Below are 18,480 nucleotides of genomic sequence, written 5' to 3' on the forward strand. Positions count from 1 at the left end.
TTTAATGTACGTAGTGTTATTATAAAATCCCCAAATTTATTCATTGATGACTAAACAATACATCGAAATTGGAAGAAACAGCGACGTTTCGGTCCTCCTGGACCATTATTAAGTCGTGTGATAACAGACCTATTGAACAGTTTGTATTTAATCGACAATCGACTTGAGAATGGTCCAGGACGGACCGAAACGTCGTCGTCCCTTCACTTTCTAGTATGTGGTCTGGTCAACATACTTCAGCCACGTTATTGTGAATACGTCTACAGTTTATATTTAACAAACGTTATTGACATAAACCTAAAACCTGACGTCTGTCGTGATGTTAATAACATATTCCTGCAGGTAACTTATACTGAGCATGTGTATACTGAGCATGTGTATACTGAGCATGTGTATACTGAGCATGTGTATACTGAGCATGTGTGTTACACCTTAAGCGAAATTTCATGCTAAGTTCCACTTATATGATGGACAGTGAAGGTACACTGCCTTCATGAGTAGATGTAATAGTCTGGAAAAGGATAGGTTTGTTTGATAACAATCTGTTCCAGACTGTTTGATAACAGTCTGGAAAAGGATTTAAAAGGAAAGGAAAAGGCTTTCACGCTGCAGCCTACACTAATGGAACCAATATTAAAAAAATGGCCAAATACTAGTAGTTTCGGCCAGCCACTTTCCACCAATTTCATGGAGAAATGTCACTAATGGACCCGACTCAATAATTAATTTGAAATATTACTAAATATTTCAAATTAACCCTTGCAATATGAAGCTTTGGATTTTAAAATAATATTGTCTTCTCTTGTTAGCTTTAATTATCGCTATACCAAACTTTATATCACTTGCTCAACTTCTGAAACTTCACTTTTTACACACACACACACACACACACACACACACACACACACACACACACATATATATATATATATATATATGTCGTACCTAGTCGCCAGAACGCACTTCTCTGCCTACTATTCAAGGCCCGATTTGCCTAATAAGCCAAGTTTTCATGAATTAATTGTTTTTCGACTACCTAACCTACCTAACCTAACCTAACCTAACTTTTTCGGCCACCTAACCTAACCTAACCTATTAAGATAGGTTAGGAAGGGTTGGTTAGGTTCGGTCATATATCTACGTTAATTTTAACTCCAATAAAAAAAATTGACTTCATACACAATGAAATGGGTAGCTTTATCATTTCATAAGAAAAAAATAGAGAAAATATATTAATTCATGAAAACTTGGCTTATTAGGCAAATCGGGCCTTTCATAGTAGGCTGAGAAGTGAGTTCTGGCTACTAGGTACGACATATATATATATATATATATATATATATATATATATATATATATATATATATATATATATATATATATATATATATATATATATATACATACATACATATACATTATTAAATATGACCGAAAAAGTAAGATTAATAATTCTAACACGAATTTTCTCAATCTTTCGTACATTTCTTTTCACTGTTGGTGGTAATTCAAAAATCAATTCTCCAAAATTCATTTTTATTTTTATTTTATATATTTACATACATATACATATATAACTTGTATCTCACAGTATTATTACCCTAGTCTAACATATACAAACCAAACACATAAATCTTAAAGCTTTACGGAAACTATGTGATTAATGACTTTATATAAAATATTAATCAAAACAAAGTTAACATTGTAATCAGACCTGTAATATTTTGTATAAATAATAATAATAATAATAATAATAATAATAATAATAATTTTTATTTAGGCAAAGGTACATACATAAAGAGATTTTACAAAGTTTGTTGGCTTTATAGATAGAGCTAGTACATACAATGCCTAAAGCCACTATTACGCAAAGCGTTTCGGGCAGAAATATTATATATTATAATACATTTCTTCGACTCAATTACATATCGAGATACCAATGAAAATTTATCCTACCTCCTCTCAATTTAAACAGGATTTCATTTTTCACCTTGTCTATTTCCCTTAGTACTTTATCAGGTTCCCTCGTATGGAGAGAGAGAGAGAGAGAGAGAGAGAGAGAGAGAGAGAGAGAGAGAGAGGGTCGGGGTCGGAAGGAGGGAGGGATAGTGAGAGAGAGGGAGAGAGAGAGAGGGAGAGAGAGAGGGAAGAGTAGGAGTGTTTACCCTCCCCGGGTACTAAGCCGCCACACGCCGGCCTCCATATGGTTAATGTATATTGTGTTAAGTCCCTTCATGACCCGCCTACACCACCCACACGTCTACCCACGCCACCACCCACACTACCCGCACCACCACCACCACCCACACTACCCGCACCACCCGAGTATAGGGAGCACAACACTAAGCCACCACCACAGTGTAGACCAGGATGGGTGTAGAATGCATTAGGCAGTGATGTGGTGGAGGCTGAGTCCATACACAGATATGATGTAGATCTCAAATGTAGATTATGATAGAGCCCAGTAGGCTCAGGCACCTGTACACCAGTTGATTGACAGTTGAGAGGCGGGACCAAAGAGCCAGAGCTCAACCCCCGCAAGCACAATTAGGTGAGTACTTGTGGCTTTATTGATCAAATAATTACAGTGTAATGATATCCTGCAATAAAACAAGTCATATTCAGTTCCCGTGGCGTAGTGGTAAGACACTCGCCTGGCGTTTCGCGAGCGCTTTGTCCTGGGTTCGTATCCTGGCCGGGGAGGATTGACTGGGCGCCAGTCCTTAACTGTAGCCTCTGTTTACCCAACAGTAAAATGGATACCTGGTTGTTAAATGATTGGCGGGTCGTATTCCAGGGAATATTAGGATTAAGGACCTGCCTGAAACGCTATGCGTGCTAATGGCTGTTCAAGAATATAAGAACTCTTGTATAAATTATTAAAAATATACTAATTAATACACATAAACATACAGTTTAAGCACCGTATATAATAAGCAGTTTAACAATAAACAAATAGTTGTAACAAAAGGCAATAACATTCTATATTGTATGTTATTCATACAATAACAATAAGCAATGAAAGTAGTTCCTGACGCAGACATTCAGCTAGAAATTATATTTTACCTGAAGACAAGCTCGACCCGGCTGACCCAATGATCAACGCAATAATTCAAAATTCAGGTAAAATACATACACACAAGGTGTGATATAAACATTGATAGATTTATAGATAGAGCTAGTACATACAATGCATAAAGCCACTATTACGCAAAGCGTTTCGGGCATAATGGTCTCGTGAGCGTCCGGTCGATATGATATTAGCTCCAAACCCAATACGGGGGCTACGTATGTATGACATTTATAAACTACAACCCTCTTAGCTGAGGGAAGTAAGAACATGTATGTAGCGAGCATGTCTCTCGGTGAAGGGAGAAATAACAAATTCAAATTCAAAATTTTTATTCAGGTAAAAGTACATACATAGAAGATGAGTTACAAACATAATGTTGGGATTTATAGATAGAGCTAGTACATACAATAGCTAAAGCCACTAATACGCACAGCGTTTCGGGCAAAATTGTTTCTGCGTTTGTATCTAGCCAAGTTCCCGCCATGACAGCAAATGTGTTAATTATTTCTTATATCATCAAAAATACCACGAAAATTAACAGTAAATATCATTTCACGGCTTAAAATCGAATATCTATATTTTTTCTTAATATTTCTATAAAAGCTAAGTATATAACATACAATATTAAAGGAACAGTCAAATGAGCGTTTCCTTCATGTAAACAACAATAATGAGAATAAAATGGCCTCCAGCGCTCTGTCTGTAGCATTAACGTTGTTTATTTGCCATTTGACCATTGGTAAGTTGATATTTGAGAACAGTGTCTTTTGATATTTGCATGTAGACCTTAGATCAAATGTTATAGTGGCGTACGATGCCTATATAAGTGTGAATGCGGGTGAAAGACTGGACTACAAGCAGAGCTTAACTTTGGTTCAGAGTTCTGTCGTGTTTCTATTTTAGTTGAATTAGTTTATTATTTACCTATGATCCATCCTGTGAGTGGAGGCGAGGAGGTCGGCTTGCGGAGGTACATAATGGCTTTAGGAACGGGATCCTAGAACTCTTTGTGGACCGTAATTTGTATATATGGGCCAGAACAAATTGAAACTATGGTACTTGAAGTGGTCTAGTTATTTATAAGTTCTTCGTAACTTCACTAAATGCAAGTTCATCAAAAGTAATTAGGAACCTAAGCCTGGGCTTATGTAACAGGTCTATCTAAAGCTTGACTTAAGCTAAAGACCTGCCCGAAACACTGTGCGTACTGGTGGCTTTACAAGAATGTAAACAAATCATACTATATACTCTCATAAACCCAATGTAACTTCTTGTATATACAGTGGCACCTTGATTAACGAGTAAATGTAAACAAATCATACTATATACTCTCATAAACCCAATGTAACTTCTTGTATATACAGTGGCACCTTGATTAACGAGTTTAATCCGTTCCGGCACCGAGCTCGTCATGTGGAAAACTCATCTTGCGAAACAACAACAAAACTGTCATAAAAGGTGTCTGAGAACCAGCGGAAACACTCGTTAATCGAGGAAAAGCTCATCAGTAGAGACAACTGTTCTGCAAGTGGCTTGCTCGATACTTGAAATGCTCGTAGATAGAGCTGCTCATTAATTGAGATGCCACTGTATGTAAATAAATAATGCCCGATTAACCTAAGATCCCCCATTAGCCATCATTACTAGTGGCTATGGCAGGGTTCCCCATCTATTTTAGAGGGAGTTTTCAAGTGTATTATAATTGTTGAGCAGTCTATCCTAGCTCCATTTACTCCTGTCTCGTTTTCCTGTCTACTGTCCATATTGCTCTCTGTCTCCCTGACTTCAGATATGTTCCCCCGAGCTTTATTTCACCATTTGCATTGTCCTATAATAAATTGTAATGTTATATATCGTCAGAAAAATAAATATGTAAACTTTATAAAAAAAGAAAATTCATGAAAATTTATGGAGTAGAGGCATTGCTTTTCAAGTTTTATGTCCTAAGCTATGTATGATGTTGGTCCAAGTATTTTTAAATGTTACTGTGTATGTTTGTGTCTATTTCCTTAAAGTATTCACACACACACGATGTCAATCATTTATTTATTACACTTTGTGACATATTTCCTTAAAGTATTAACACAAACACGATGTCATTTATTTATTTCACATTATGTGACAGTTGTGTGTATGTGTGTGCTCACCTCTGTGATATTTATACAGCAGGTGCCGTGTCCACGCTTGCTAGTGCTAGGTAAGTTCCAAACTCATAATTTGTGGTGCTGTACATGTAGCAAATGAACATTTCTGCTAAGAATTTGTGCGTGCGTGTGTGTGTTCTAAATGACACTGAACTCACTGCTTAGCTCTGGTAAATGCACCTCTTGTTTGATGGCTTTTTGCACCATTTGTTTTTCATGGTCCTTGTGCAACCACTGCACATAGAGGTTTTAATTTTAGGGTAGAAAGGAGCAACCTTATGCTTATGTGATACTTCTTGATACCTGCTTGATAGGGTTCTGGGAGTTGTTCTACTCCTCAAGCCCGGCCCGAGGCCAGGCTTGACTTGTGAGAGTTTGGTCCACCAGGCTGTTGCTTGGAGCGACCAGCAGGCCCACATACCCACCACAGCCCGGTTGGTCCGGCACTCCTTGGAGGAAACAATCTAGTTTCCTCTTGAAGATGTCCACGGTTGTTCCAGCAATATTTCTTATGCTTAAATATATACACTACCATAATCAGCTGTTCCTCTTACATTATCTATAGCTGTCATATATTCTGATAATGGTATAACCTTTTTTCATATCTGTTAGGTTTTGTTTTGAAAACAAGAGATGGTATCACTGTGTGAGGCTCCTGTCCCCTGGTCTACACACAATTTAAGAAATTCAGTTGACTTTCAGAGCTGATGTGATGCTGCACGCATTTATTTGGATTTATTACCCACCAATTGAAAATGCAGTCACAGTGTGCAAAGAGTTTATTGCACAGCATGTCTTCTATTTTCAAATTATAGCAATTATGGAATACTTATGGATATAAAGATTTGTCAAATGTACAAAATTTTTGCATGGTCTTCAGAGAAAGTAAGAATGTTACAGTAGAGTTACTGATCAGTTTGCTCATAAGCCAAGAAGAATAACATTGAACTACTGTACGTTTAAAATGGTGAGCTAAAATATTATTTTGGTACTACTTCCAATTGTATATGTTAAATGGATAAATAAATTGTTTTTATTAATATTCATACTTTAGCTTCGTTAAAGTGCTTAACAGTGTCAGTTGCTTACCCCTAGCAGTTTTCACGACACTACTGTTAGTCATATTTGCATGTCTGAACGCAAATTGTATTTGCCAGATTATCAAGGGTATTCTCTATTTTATTTTTCTGTTCTGTGAATTCCTCAACCATTGCATCTGGAAGCTCGTATATTAGAATAATAACTAAAATTATTTTCTCTATTTCTACTCGCAGTACGTCTACCACCTCATGTGTAGACTTAAGGAGTTCCGAGCATACAAGGTCCTCTCTAATATGCAAACGTACTCCTCCATGTGATCTATTTGTCCTATCACATCTATATAGATTATGTTCTGGTATCCAGATCTCGCTCTCCATAAATTCCCCTGCATAGGGTTTCTGAGAAAGTTCCAAATACTGTACTGCATTTGCCTCTGTGAGGAGGCCATTTATGAAATAAATGGTATACAGTAATATCCTGTTGGTAGGGATAAATACACATTAGTATAATAAAGGAGTGTCATCTTCATTTGTAATTTTTTTTTAGTCCTTGTATGTTAGGAAAGATGAATTAGGTTACTCTAGTGTATTTTGACTAGGAGGTTTTTCAGGCAGGTCCATTATGCGTGGGCATATCAAATTTGTTCTGAGCAGTACTGATTGTTGCAGTGTTGTTACCTGTTGTAACTGTAGCTCTGTTGTGGGGTGTAATTATCCCTGTGATTCTGGTATGCAAATGGTTCTTCAAGCCAGTTCCAATACCATATATTCCCCCTGTTCTACTGTCTTAACAAGGAGATTGGAGAAACAGAGCAGAAGCTAAAGCATGCATAGGGAACAGAAATCAATGCAAGGGGATCCTTTCCATTGCAAAGAGTGGATCACATACCTCATAGAGCAGCAGAATGATCTGTTTAGGAAGGCGATTCTCACAAGCTCAAAGCCTAATTTATAGTACTGTGGCAACTCTCATTTTTTCTAAAACTGTTCATACATTTAAAAATGTGGATTCTAAAATAAATTTACACTGTATTGTTCTGCATTTATCCTTGTAAAAGACACTATCAACAATATTGCTATAAACTCGTGTATTATTTTGTATTACATATTCGTTTCCAGACTCTTGCTGTGGTATAAAAGTCAGAGTGGAGCCCAGTGAATTGCGTCTTCAGAAATATGTTGGTGATACCCTCACTCTAACCTGCTCTGTTAAATATGAACAGGAAGAAGAATCCAAATTTAAGATGACATGGCTTATTCCCACAAATGCGTAAGTTTTTTATTGAAATTTTTGTTATAATAATGTGCATGTTGTCTTGTATGCTGTGTGAAAAATGTTTGTTTGAGGGATAGTATCAAACCACATAGCACTGAATACCTTTAAGATTATCCAAGATGAAGTAACGAGACACCTGCTGCATCTGAATTTAATTAAGGCTTTGGAGCTAGACAGGATCTCATCATGGAATTTTTGCAAGTGGGTTGAAGACCTGTACTAGCCATTTAATGTGATATATAACAAGTTGCTGGAAAATGGAGACCTACCATAAAGTTGAAAGGTAGTCAATGAAGTGCCACTCTTCAAAAAGGTTGTCAAACAGATGATGTTAAGATACAGACCAGTGTCCTTTAGATGTTTACCATACTCAGTAATGAAATGGGGGTACAAGAATAGGATAGTAGAGCATTTCTAGAAAAGAACTTTTATAATGTAACACCAGCATGGGTTTTGAGATGGCAAACCTTATCTTACCAACATAACAGAATTCTATTACTGAGTATCATAAATCAGACTAGGCAGAGAAGGGAAGGCAGACAGCATATTTTTTAAACTGTCAGAAAGCTTTCAATGCAGACCTTACCTTGAGGTTACCTTCAGATGATTTCGGGGCTTAGCGTCCCCATGGCCCGGTCGTCGACCGGGCCTCCTCGGCCTAGTCAAACAGGCGTCGACCAGGCCTTGCTTGGAACTGGTATACATGTTGAGGACACAGGCAGGAGTGACAATGAAACATATTCCACTTTCCGAGGGTGAACAAATACTGTAGTGGTGTGGTGCCTGCATTAAAAAAGCATGTACTGTAGGTAGACTGGAAAATAAAATAAAAACACAGGGACATGATTACCACATACAAAATAATGATATACTTGGAGAGAGAGTTCTTAAAGTAGACTTCTTATTGCTTGCACTAAATAGAATGAGAGGACATAGGTACCCAATACTATAGATTGTTTATACTGTTTAATATTTCTGTGTAAAAATACACAAAGGTGTGTTTTATCATTTGCATTAAGGAACCCTCCCAAAATTGAGTAATTAAATGTGAATAGCACCAAAACCTTAAAATATCATACAAGAATCTTGAAAATGCCAATTAGTCCATTTTATCAGGGTTTCACTGTACAGTATCTTTTTTGTTATACAGAATACAAAAAACTGTTTACCCCATTGGTTTTGAAATCTTTTTTAGCTTTTTCTTTTAGCTTTTTTTTTTTAATGTATATTTAATTCATTGTGTAAGATTTACTTTTCGTGATGACCATACATTATATAATGGTGTAGTTTTATGTGTAGATTGAAGCAATGTTAGTGTCTTGTGCCAGAGAAGTTGAAAGAAAAGATATGCACAAATAAGAATGTTGAGGGATGTTTGTATTTCTTTGGCTTACAGGGAAAAGAGAGTCTTCTTTGATGAAGATGCTGGAAAGGCCAGAGTGACTGTTGTTGACTTGGAAGAAACGGACGGAGGAAATTACACATGTGGCGTTGAAGCAGAGCCCGAAACACCCGTGAAAAAAATAGTGCTGGTTGTTGTTTTGCCACGTAAGTACGGTACTGTTGAGGTTTAGGTGGCCATATGTGGTTCAGATACTACCATCTTATAGCTGAATGAGCAACAACCAGCAATTTATTAGAACACTATATGTGTCCTAATAAATTGTGCTCTTAACAACCAGAGCACTAATTAGGATGCCTACTACAGGATGCCTACTATGCGTTCTAGGTTATCTCAAGGTTGTCGAGGAGGGGAGGTAACGGCTTTGTGTGTGTGTGTTTCCTACAGTTCAGTTTAGCTGGATGCTCACCTTCGGTGGTCCCTAGTTCCTGCATAACTCTACATGGACATTTGGAAAGTTCCCTTGGCACGGGTACATAGAATATTGCTCTGCTTCACTGTATTATTTGCTCTCCCAAGTGATAGCAAAATATTAACATAGGGAGCAACGAAGTGAGTTTGCTTAGAAAGGCACTTTTCATATACAATCATCTTGAGATATCTTGAGGTTATCTTGAGATGATTTCGGGGCTTTTTAGTGTCCCCGCGGCCCGGTCCTCGACCAGGCCTCCACCCCCAGGAAGCAGCCCGTGACAGCTGACTAACACCCAGGTACCTATTTTACTGCTAGGTAACAGGGGCATAGGGTGAAAGAAACTCTGCCCATTGTTTCTCGCCGGCGCCTGGGATCGAACCCAGGACCACAGGATCACAAGTCCGGCGTGCTGTCCGCTCGGCCGACCGGCTCCCCCATAGCTTAATTTCTTTCTTTTTTATAGCTTAATTTCATTTATACACAATTGTTTTCACAGTACAAATGTATAGGTTTAATCATTACAGGTGGTCAAGTATCTCATTGTTCACCGGATGCATTCAACTGTGCTATTGGACACTGTATTCCGCCTCGCTACAAGTGTGATGGTCGTCCAGACTGCCTTGATGGCTCTGATGAAAGGCAGGAGCACTGTGGTAAGTAGTAACCCCCCCCCACCCCACCCCACTATGGCTACCTTATTTTTCTGTTAAGCAAAAATGATATTCAGTTCCTAGTTAAACTCTGTACCTAATTTCCCAGAAGTTGCAGTGTGTACAATCATTACACACTAAATGAAGGTACTTTGTTCAAGATTAAAATAAACTAAGATCAAACAAATTAAAAAGAAAACAATTTAAAAATTGCTAAGAAACCAGGACAAAAACAGAAACAATAAAGTCCCTAAGAATATTCAAAATACCAGTACAGTACTGCATTTCCTTCTAGTTTCACTGCAAGAAAGATTATCTTGAGGTTATCTTGAGATGATTTCGGAGGTTAGCATCCCCGCGGCCCGGTCCTCGACCAGGCCTCCTTTTTGTTACACAGCCCCAGGAAGCAGCCCGTAGCAGTTGTCTAACTCCCAGGTACCTATTTACTGCTAGGTAATGGGGGCATCAAAGTGAAAGAAACTCGGTCTATTTGTTTCTGCCTCCACCGGGAATCGAACCTCAGGATTATGAATCTGAAACGCTGTCCACTCAACTGTCAGGCCACCTGACAAGGGAGCAATACTTTAATACCTTATTAGACAAGGTGTCTCACACTCAAGGTGCTTGTGATCTTATAAGACTACTACACCCAATAAATGTGTTGCTTTGCCAGTAGTAGCCTTAAATTCATAGGCCCCATTGTATATGATTCTGTCACTTTATAACATGTAGACAATTTGTATCAAAGATGTAGGCAGAAGGATCACTGCCACCTTTTTTTTTTTATATAGACAAGTACTTAACCACTTCTTCCTATTTTAATTTTTTTTTAATTTTCTGCCTTCAAGGTCCTGATCCGTGCAAAGATAAGCTTGCCTGTGACGATGGACGTTGCCTTGCTCATAAAATGTGTTGCCGAGAACGGGACCTCTCACCTCCTAATTGTACCATAATGCCTACAATACAGTGCTGTAGACAACTTGTGCATCCTGGTAGGTGTTTACTATTAGGTGAAATATGCACTTATCCTTTGAGAACAAGCACAATGAGTCTCCTTTTACCAGGAGGAAGGCATCCAAGATACAAATATATAATCTCTCAACATTCAATATAATATAAACACAGACCTCACAATAACATGATATATCACATAAACAAACCGACAAGAGGCCGTGATGAGGGTTTGAACCGATGCACTGAGTGTTCGCAGACAAGTTCTAGTCATCTGTACCACATTCTATGTGGTGGTGCAGTTGACTAGAATGTGTCTGGGTACTGTACTTTCAGGGTATAGGTTCAAACCCTCATCAAGGCCCTTGTGGATTTGTTCATTCAATATAATGTTTGGGTTTTGTATACAAATCTTTATTGTCTTGAAGTGTTGCCACTTGTCATCTGCTCTAAAGTCAAGATTTACTGTATACAGTATTGTTAAATGCTCGCTGCTTGGAAAAAAAACAAATTTTCTCTTTCTTTCCACTTTAGATCATTTTGTAAATTCTGTGTGATTGATTCATTTGTAGATAAAATACTGTATATAATATATTACATGTAAACCATATTTATGTGTACTGTATATGTTAACAGTATCAAATTGACATGCAATATAGTTTATAAATTTAATCATTCCAGCACTTCTAGATCAAGATCTGTATTACTGGGAAGCAAAGTCCAGCCAGTGGAACAACCAACCAGATTCCACACTTGTTATGGGTAAAATGACTGATTGTATCTCTTGAACATAGTTCTAACATAGTGAGAACTTTATAAATTACATTTAATATTAAGTAATTACACTATCATACAGGAATGTCCACGGTGTCGTTTATGGTTCGCTGTGGTTTCCCTGGTTCCCTTCCAGGGCTCGTCTTTTCCGTTCCAGGGCTCGTGTTTCATAGATCATCCACAGTGTCTTATGCTCGAGTTCGCCTGCAGTCTACCCTCCTGTCCTTGATGTGCTTCAATTGGCCGATCTGTCGGCGCTTTTTGCTGATCTGTTTTGGGCCGTTCTTCGGGTGCGGGGGTTTTGCTGGTCGAACAGGGTCCCAACAGCCAATGTATCTTGTGGACATTCCCAGTCTTCTGTAGCTTTGTGTGGCCTTTCCTTGACAGTGGGAGACATGAATAACTTTACATAAAAGGTTTTCATAATGTCACCACTCTTGCACCTCTCCGAAGGGGCCAGGTTCTGGCTCGTGGTCTCTGGTAGGCTAATAAGAACTCTGCAACTGATGGCACTGAGTAGTTTGGCACTGTATCAGTGTAGTAGCTTCAGGGAGCAAGATATTTGCATTTCATTTCATTCAATGCTGGTTTTTTAAGTGGCTGAACATTGACAACTTTCCTATATTGTACCTGAATTTTTTGTTTGAATGAGCTGGATGTAAATGATGGGAGCCCCTTATTCTCTCCCTTAACTTGTTTGCACAGTAGTACTGTACTGCCATCTAGTAGCAGTCTGTGTAGCTAGTGATGGGTTTAAGCCGATTCAGAAAAATCCTTGTCAATTCTCAAGTGGTCAAGGCTTGTTTGAATGTATTTTTGAGTGACTTTAAGGGATTTGGTGAGGCATAGCGAGAGATTATCTTTGAGTAGATCAAGATGTGCTCCCTGCTAAGAGCAGAAGAGGGAGCGCAAGATAAACAAGACCATTTGAACAAGACAATTTGAAAAAGCACTTGATTTTTTGAGGTCAAAGGTCATATACTGTAGAGCCTGGCATAATATCTGTATTTTTTTCCTCCTAAAATATCAATAGGTTCACTAAAGTAAGTGAAAAAGACACTAGAATACTGTAACATCTATCAGTGCTCTTTAAGCAACCAATCAATATCAAGTTTAATTTACTTCTGTTTATAGTTCAGTATTTAGAAATTGGTATTGTTTGAAATTATTATTTTTGTTTTTATTCCAGGATGTATTGTGGCAGTTGCAAACTTGGTAACGGTAGCAATTATTGTTGGAGTACGATACCACCTATGGCGCTCGAATGGGACCACCTCTCGTGCTCACTATCACATGAATCGACTGAGATCAGCAACTCTCCGTCCATTTGGTCTGGGCTCTTCCGTCTCCCCACCGTCGACCACAGATCAGTATCAGCTAAGATCAGCCGATAGCATTTATGCAAGGAGAATTCCAGGATTACGTTCTGATTTACTGGCTCCAGAAATTGTGCGGGAGCAGCGTCAACAATGTACACGTCAGCAGCGGCCATTTAGTGGGGGAGTTGTCTTGTGTCCTCCCTCAAGTTCTCAGCCTCCACATTACTCACAGCTTCCGGTCACTCCTTCAGGCCCACCTCCCTCTTACCATCAGGCAGGTTACGCTAACAGTGAGACAAATAACATACAATTTTCTGTAGGGAAATGTACAACAAGGAATGGAAACAAAGAGTGTACAACATTAATATTGTATGTAATTTATAATAGATTGTCTTGAAGTAGGTAAGGTAATTATCAGGAGAAAGCACTAAACCATTATGACACTGTATATAGCACTTGGAAGGGATGTGAGGGATAAGGATTTAGGATAGGATAAACAAAAGGAATGGTGGCCAACCTCTTTGACGCTCGGTAATTGAATGCCGATCTGCAAGAAGCGAGACCATCCTTCTGCCGTTCAGTCCCTGATTGTCCAAGTGGTTGGGCACCATTCCTGTCCTGTGTCGTATCCTAAATCCTTATCCTCATATCCCTTCCAAGTGCTATATAGTTGTAATGGCTTAGTGCTCCCTGAACTAGCTTCAGGGAACCACCGTGGCCCTACCAGACATTTCATTACATTCACAGCAGGTTTTATAACTTATGCAATAATGTTACAACAGCACTAAGTGTTATCAGCAGACCTCTGAATTACTCTAAGTAAAGGCATAACTTTTATATTAATAATGGTAAAATACAATATCAAATTGAATTTTGTTTAAAAAAATCCGAGCTATTCACATTTGGTTGTCCAGTAAAGTAGTGTCTGCTGTGTCTTCGGAACAAGGATCGTAATCGTGTCACTGAGGGCATTCTTGGCATTAATACCACACAAATGTTTTCAGACATTTCAGGTTATATATATATATATATATATATATATATATATATATATATATATATATATATATATATATATATATATATATATATATATATATATATATATATATATATATATATATATATATATATATATATATATATATATATATATATATATATATATATATATATATATGTATGTATGTATGTATGTATGTATGTATGTATGTATGTATGTATGTATGTATGTATGTATGTATGTATGTATGTATGTATGTATGTATGTATGTATGTATGTATGTATGTATGTATGTATGTATGTGTCGTACCTAGTAGCCAGAACTCACTTCTGAGCCTACTATTCAAGGCCCGATTTGCCTAATAAGCCAAGTTTTCCTGAATTAATATATTTACTATAAATTTTTTCTTATGAAATGATAAAGCAACCCTTTTCTCTATGTATGAGGTCAATTTTTTTTTATTGGAGTTAAAATTAACGTAGATATATGACCGAACCTAACCAACCCTACCTAACCTAACCTAACCTATATTTATAGGTAAGGTTAGGTTAGGTAGCCAAAAAAAGCTAGGTTAGGTTAGGTTAGGTAGGTTAGGTAGACGAAAAAACATTAATTCATGAAAACTTGGCATATTAGGCAAATCGGGCCTTGAATAGTAGGCTGAGAAGTGCGTTCTGGCTATTAGGTACGACATATATATATATATATATATATATATATATATATATGTCGTACCTAGTAGCCAGAACTCACTTCTCAGCCTACTATTCAAGGCCCGATTTGCCTAATAAGCCAAGTTTTCCTGAATTAATATATTTACTATATTTTTTTTTCTTATGAAATGATAAAGCAACCCTTTTCTCTATGTATGAGGTCAATTTTTTTTTATTGGAGTTAAAATTAACGTAGATATATGACCGAACCTAACCAACCCTACCTAACCTAACCTAACCTATATTTATCGGTAAGGTTAGGTTAGGTAGCCAAAAAAAGCTAGGTTAGGTTAGGTTAGGTAGGTTAGGTAGACGAAAAAACATTAATTCATGAAAACTTGGCTTATTAGGCAAATCGGGCCTTGAATAGTAGGCTGAGAAGTGCGTTCTGGCTATTAGGTACGACATATATATATATATATATATATATATATATATATATATATATATATATATATATATATATATATATATGTCGTACCTAGTAGCCAGAACTCACTTCTCAGCCTACTATTCAAGGCCCGATTTGCCTAATAAGCCAAGTTTTCCTGAATTAATATATTTACTATAATTTTTTTCTTATGAAATGATAAAGCTACCCTTTTCACTATGTATGAGGTCAATTTTTTTTTATTGGAGTTAAAATTAACGTAGATATATGACCGAACCTAACCAACCCTACCTAACCTAACCTAACCTATATATATAGGTAAGGTTAGGTTAGGTAGCCAAAAAAAGCTAGGTTAGGTTAGGTTAGGTAGGTTAGGTAGACGAAAAAACATTAATTCATGAAAACTTGGCTTATTAGGCAAATCGGGCCTTGCATAGTAGGCTGAGAAGTGAGTTCTGGCTACTAGGTACGACATATATATATATATGTCGTACCTAATAGCCAGAACGCACTTGTCAGCCTACTATGCAAGGCCCGATTTGCCTAATAAGCCAAGTTTTCATGAATTAATTGTTTTTAGACTACCTAACCTACCTAACCTAACCTAACCTAACTTTTTCGGCTACCTAACCTAATCTAACCTATAAAGATAGGTTAGATTAGGTTAGGTAGGGTTGGTTAGGTTCGGTCATGTATCTACGTTAATTGTATCTCCAATAAAAAACAATTGACCTCATACATAATGAAATGGGTAGCTTTATCATTTCATAAGAAAAAAATTAGAGAAAATATAATAATTCGGGAAAACTTGGCTTATTAGGCAAATCGGGCCTTGCATAGTAGGCTGATAAGTGAGTTCTGGCTACTAGGTACAACATATATATATATATATATATATATATATATATATATATATATATATATATATATATATATATATATATATATATATATATATATATATATATATATATATATATATATATATATATATATATATATATATATATATATATATATATATATGTATGTATATATATATATATATATATATATATATAATATATATATATATATAGAGAGAGAGAGAGAGAGTATACAGTACAGTATATATATATATATTTTTAGTGTATATTTATAAATTTATTTATATATTTTAAATTAATCTTACCCCATGGTAGATGAGAAGCTTTTTGTTTTACCCATTGCTAAAAGGGTAAAGAATAATTGGGAGTATAGTAATATTTATTTTTTTACAGGTTGTTGGAGCACCTCCACCGCCATACTCATCACGTGACGATCTTACTGTAGCAAACTCAAATGAAGGTTCATCTCTCTCCCTGCTCTCGCCACTCCTTCACAACGCCATCAACAACAACAACAATGGGGACATAAACGGGAACAATACGCCACACCTCACCGTAATGCACAACCATAACATGGGCCATGCTGTAGCTTCTACATCAAGTTCCTCGCATTATGCAGGCCAACAGACTCGAGGTAATAAATAAGATACCATCGTAAAGGTTTCTTATGCAGTATTCCTGTTTGCTTCAACATGTGGTTGTCAATGTGTAAACAAACTTGTGAAACTGTAGCAGCTACACGTACAAGGAAGGTTTTTATTAGCCACTTTCGTAGTGCCAAGAATAGATTCGAGACTTTAAGGTCATCAAGAATGATTTGCTAACATAGGTTAATAAATATTGTTGTGTGTTATGATACTTTAAATGGAGGTTAAGTTGGTTAATACAGACAATAACTATGTTGTAAATAAATCACTCTTGTCATTTGTGAACTTAGAGTATCTTTCCCATACAAAATATAATGTGAAATATATTGCCACATCATATGGCAATTCCTTATCTTTTAAAATGTCAATTTCTAGTGGTGTTTGTGTAAATAAAAAAATATTTTACATAATATGTTACATACAATACAAATATTGTATGTAATTTATAATAGATTGTCTTGAAGTAGGTAAACATACATGCATACATATATATGTCATACTTGATAGCCAGAATGCACTACTTGGCCTAGTATGCAAGGCCAGAATTGCCTAACAAACAGAGATTTTTGTTATTTTCAAATATTTCTTTTCAAATTGGTTTATTTGAATTAATATCATTATATTATATTATATTAAGAACATGAATTACTGACTTAGTTAGGTGAGGTTAGGTAGATTAGGTTAGGTTTGATCAGATTTCTATGTTAGTTTTAACTCAAATTCATCTCCTGTATTACTACAAATTTAACACCGAGTGCCAAAGTCAAACGATAATATTCATAAGAAATGTTGGACAATCTTTATTGATTTTGTTTTGTTTATCAAGTAAGTTGTGAAAAGGGGTTGTGAATCTGGCAACTAGTAAGCTCTTAGATTATGTTTATGTAACTCTGAATATAGAATTCCCATAGTTATCTTTTTTTATACGTTGGCAGCTTTACTTTCATATAAATACATATACATATATTCTCTATACAGTACAATGTCCTTTAATTTTTTGTATATTGATGCTATATTTCCAAGCAAAAGGTTCTTAAAATAATGATTAATATTGGAAAGCATTAAGAGTTCTTTCTGCATATCTAGATATCTTGGAGAATCTGTTCTAAGTTGTCTAATACAGTGCTTAGGACACAAACAACGTCTGAAGGATTGGATTTGCCACGAATCAAGATTTGCCTCCGATATTTGACTTATTATAAGTATGCTTGATATTGTGGTTCATGTATTGCACAAAGCTGAGCCTGGAGCAATAGTCCAAGCAGGAAAACATAGCGTCAAGGAAGGAAGCTCTCGCCTGCTGGGAGGTGTTCCAAAACGTTGTCGGCTGCTCGTTGTGGGCTGGCCCGTATTGTTGGGCAAAGGTAAATTGGAATTAATTCATTATTATTATATTTTTTTTTTAGTTTTATACTTTTTATTTATATCTCATATTGTTATTAGTGTTTTGAGTTTGGCAGTCTTTGCAGTAGCAGTTTCTTGTTATTACTTTTGCTGTATCTTACATCTTCTGACTTAGGGAGGTCCATTCTATTAAGCAGTTACATGGCTTAACTTTGAAATTCCCAAAACATTTTAAATTTGACATAGAGGAATTGGTGGCTTAAAAAATCATGGAGCCTAATACAAAATAAGGTGTTGAGTAGCATGGATGCTCCTTGTTGAGAAGCCTTACTTACTTCCCTAGCCAGGGTCAAAATGCTGCGCACATTCTAGGCTTTCGCCAATCTGTACCCTCATGGTGACATAATAAAATGGTCTTGCTATGTCTTGTTTGGACAGCACGCTGGACTTGTGATCCTGTGGTCCTGGGTT

The 18,480-nt window shown here is 36.6% G+C and overlaps 1 protein-coding gene across 1 annotated transcript; it reads left to right on the top strand.

The window, feature by feature from the left end:
* Positions 1-3,714: 3,714 nt before the first annotated feature.
* Positions 3,715-18,253, top strand: LOC123751972 (uncharacterized). Its single transcript, XM_045734040.2, has 8 exons — positions 3,715-3,812; positions 7,377-7,527; positions 8,930-9,081; positions 9,875-10,003; positions 10,849-10,992; positions 11,633-11,713; positions 12,915-13,318; positions 16,412-18,253. The coding sequence occupies exons 1-8, from the start codon at positions 3,755-3,757 to the stop codon at positions 16,661-16,663; spliced, it is 1,371 nt and encodes a 456-aa protein (XP_045589996.1). The 5' UTR covers positions 3,715-3,754; the 3' UTR covers positions 16,664-18,253.
* Positions 18,254-18,480: the final 227 nt, after the last annotated feature.

This window comes from Procambarus clarkii, chromosome 4 (genome assembly GCF_040958095.1).
Source record: "Procambarus clarkii isolate CNS0578487 chromosome 4, FALCON_Pclarkii_2.0, whole genome shotgun sequence".
Classification (NCBI taxonomy): domain Eukaryota; kingdom Metazoa; phylum Arthropoda; class Malacostraca; order Decapoda; family Cambaridae; genus Procambarus; species Procambarus clarkii.

Excerpts from the sequence above, each read along its gene's own strand:
- LOC123751972 (XM_045734040.2), top strand. The coding sequence starts at position 3,755 with ATGGCCTCCAGCGCTCTGTCTGTAGCATTAACGTTGTTTATTTGCCAT. Across the intron at positions 7,528-8,929 it reads TGGCTTATTCCCACAAATGC|GGAAAAGAGAGTCTTCTTTG; the intron begins GTAAGTTTTTTA and ends TTTGGCTTACAG. Across the intron at positions 11,714-12,914 it reads AGATTCCACACTTGTTATGG|GATGTATTGTGGCAGTTGCA; the intron begins GTAAAATGACTG and ends TTTTTATTCCAG.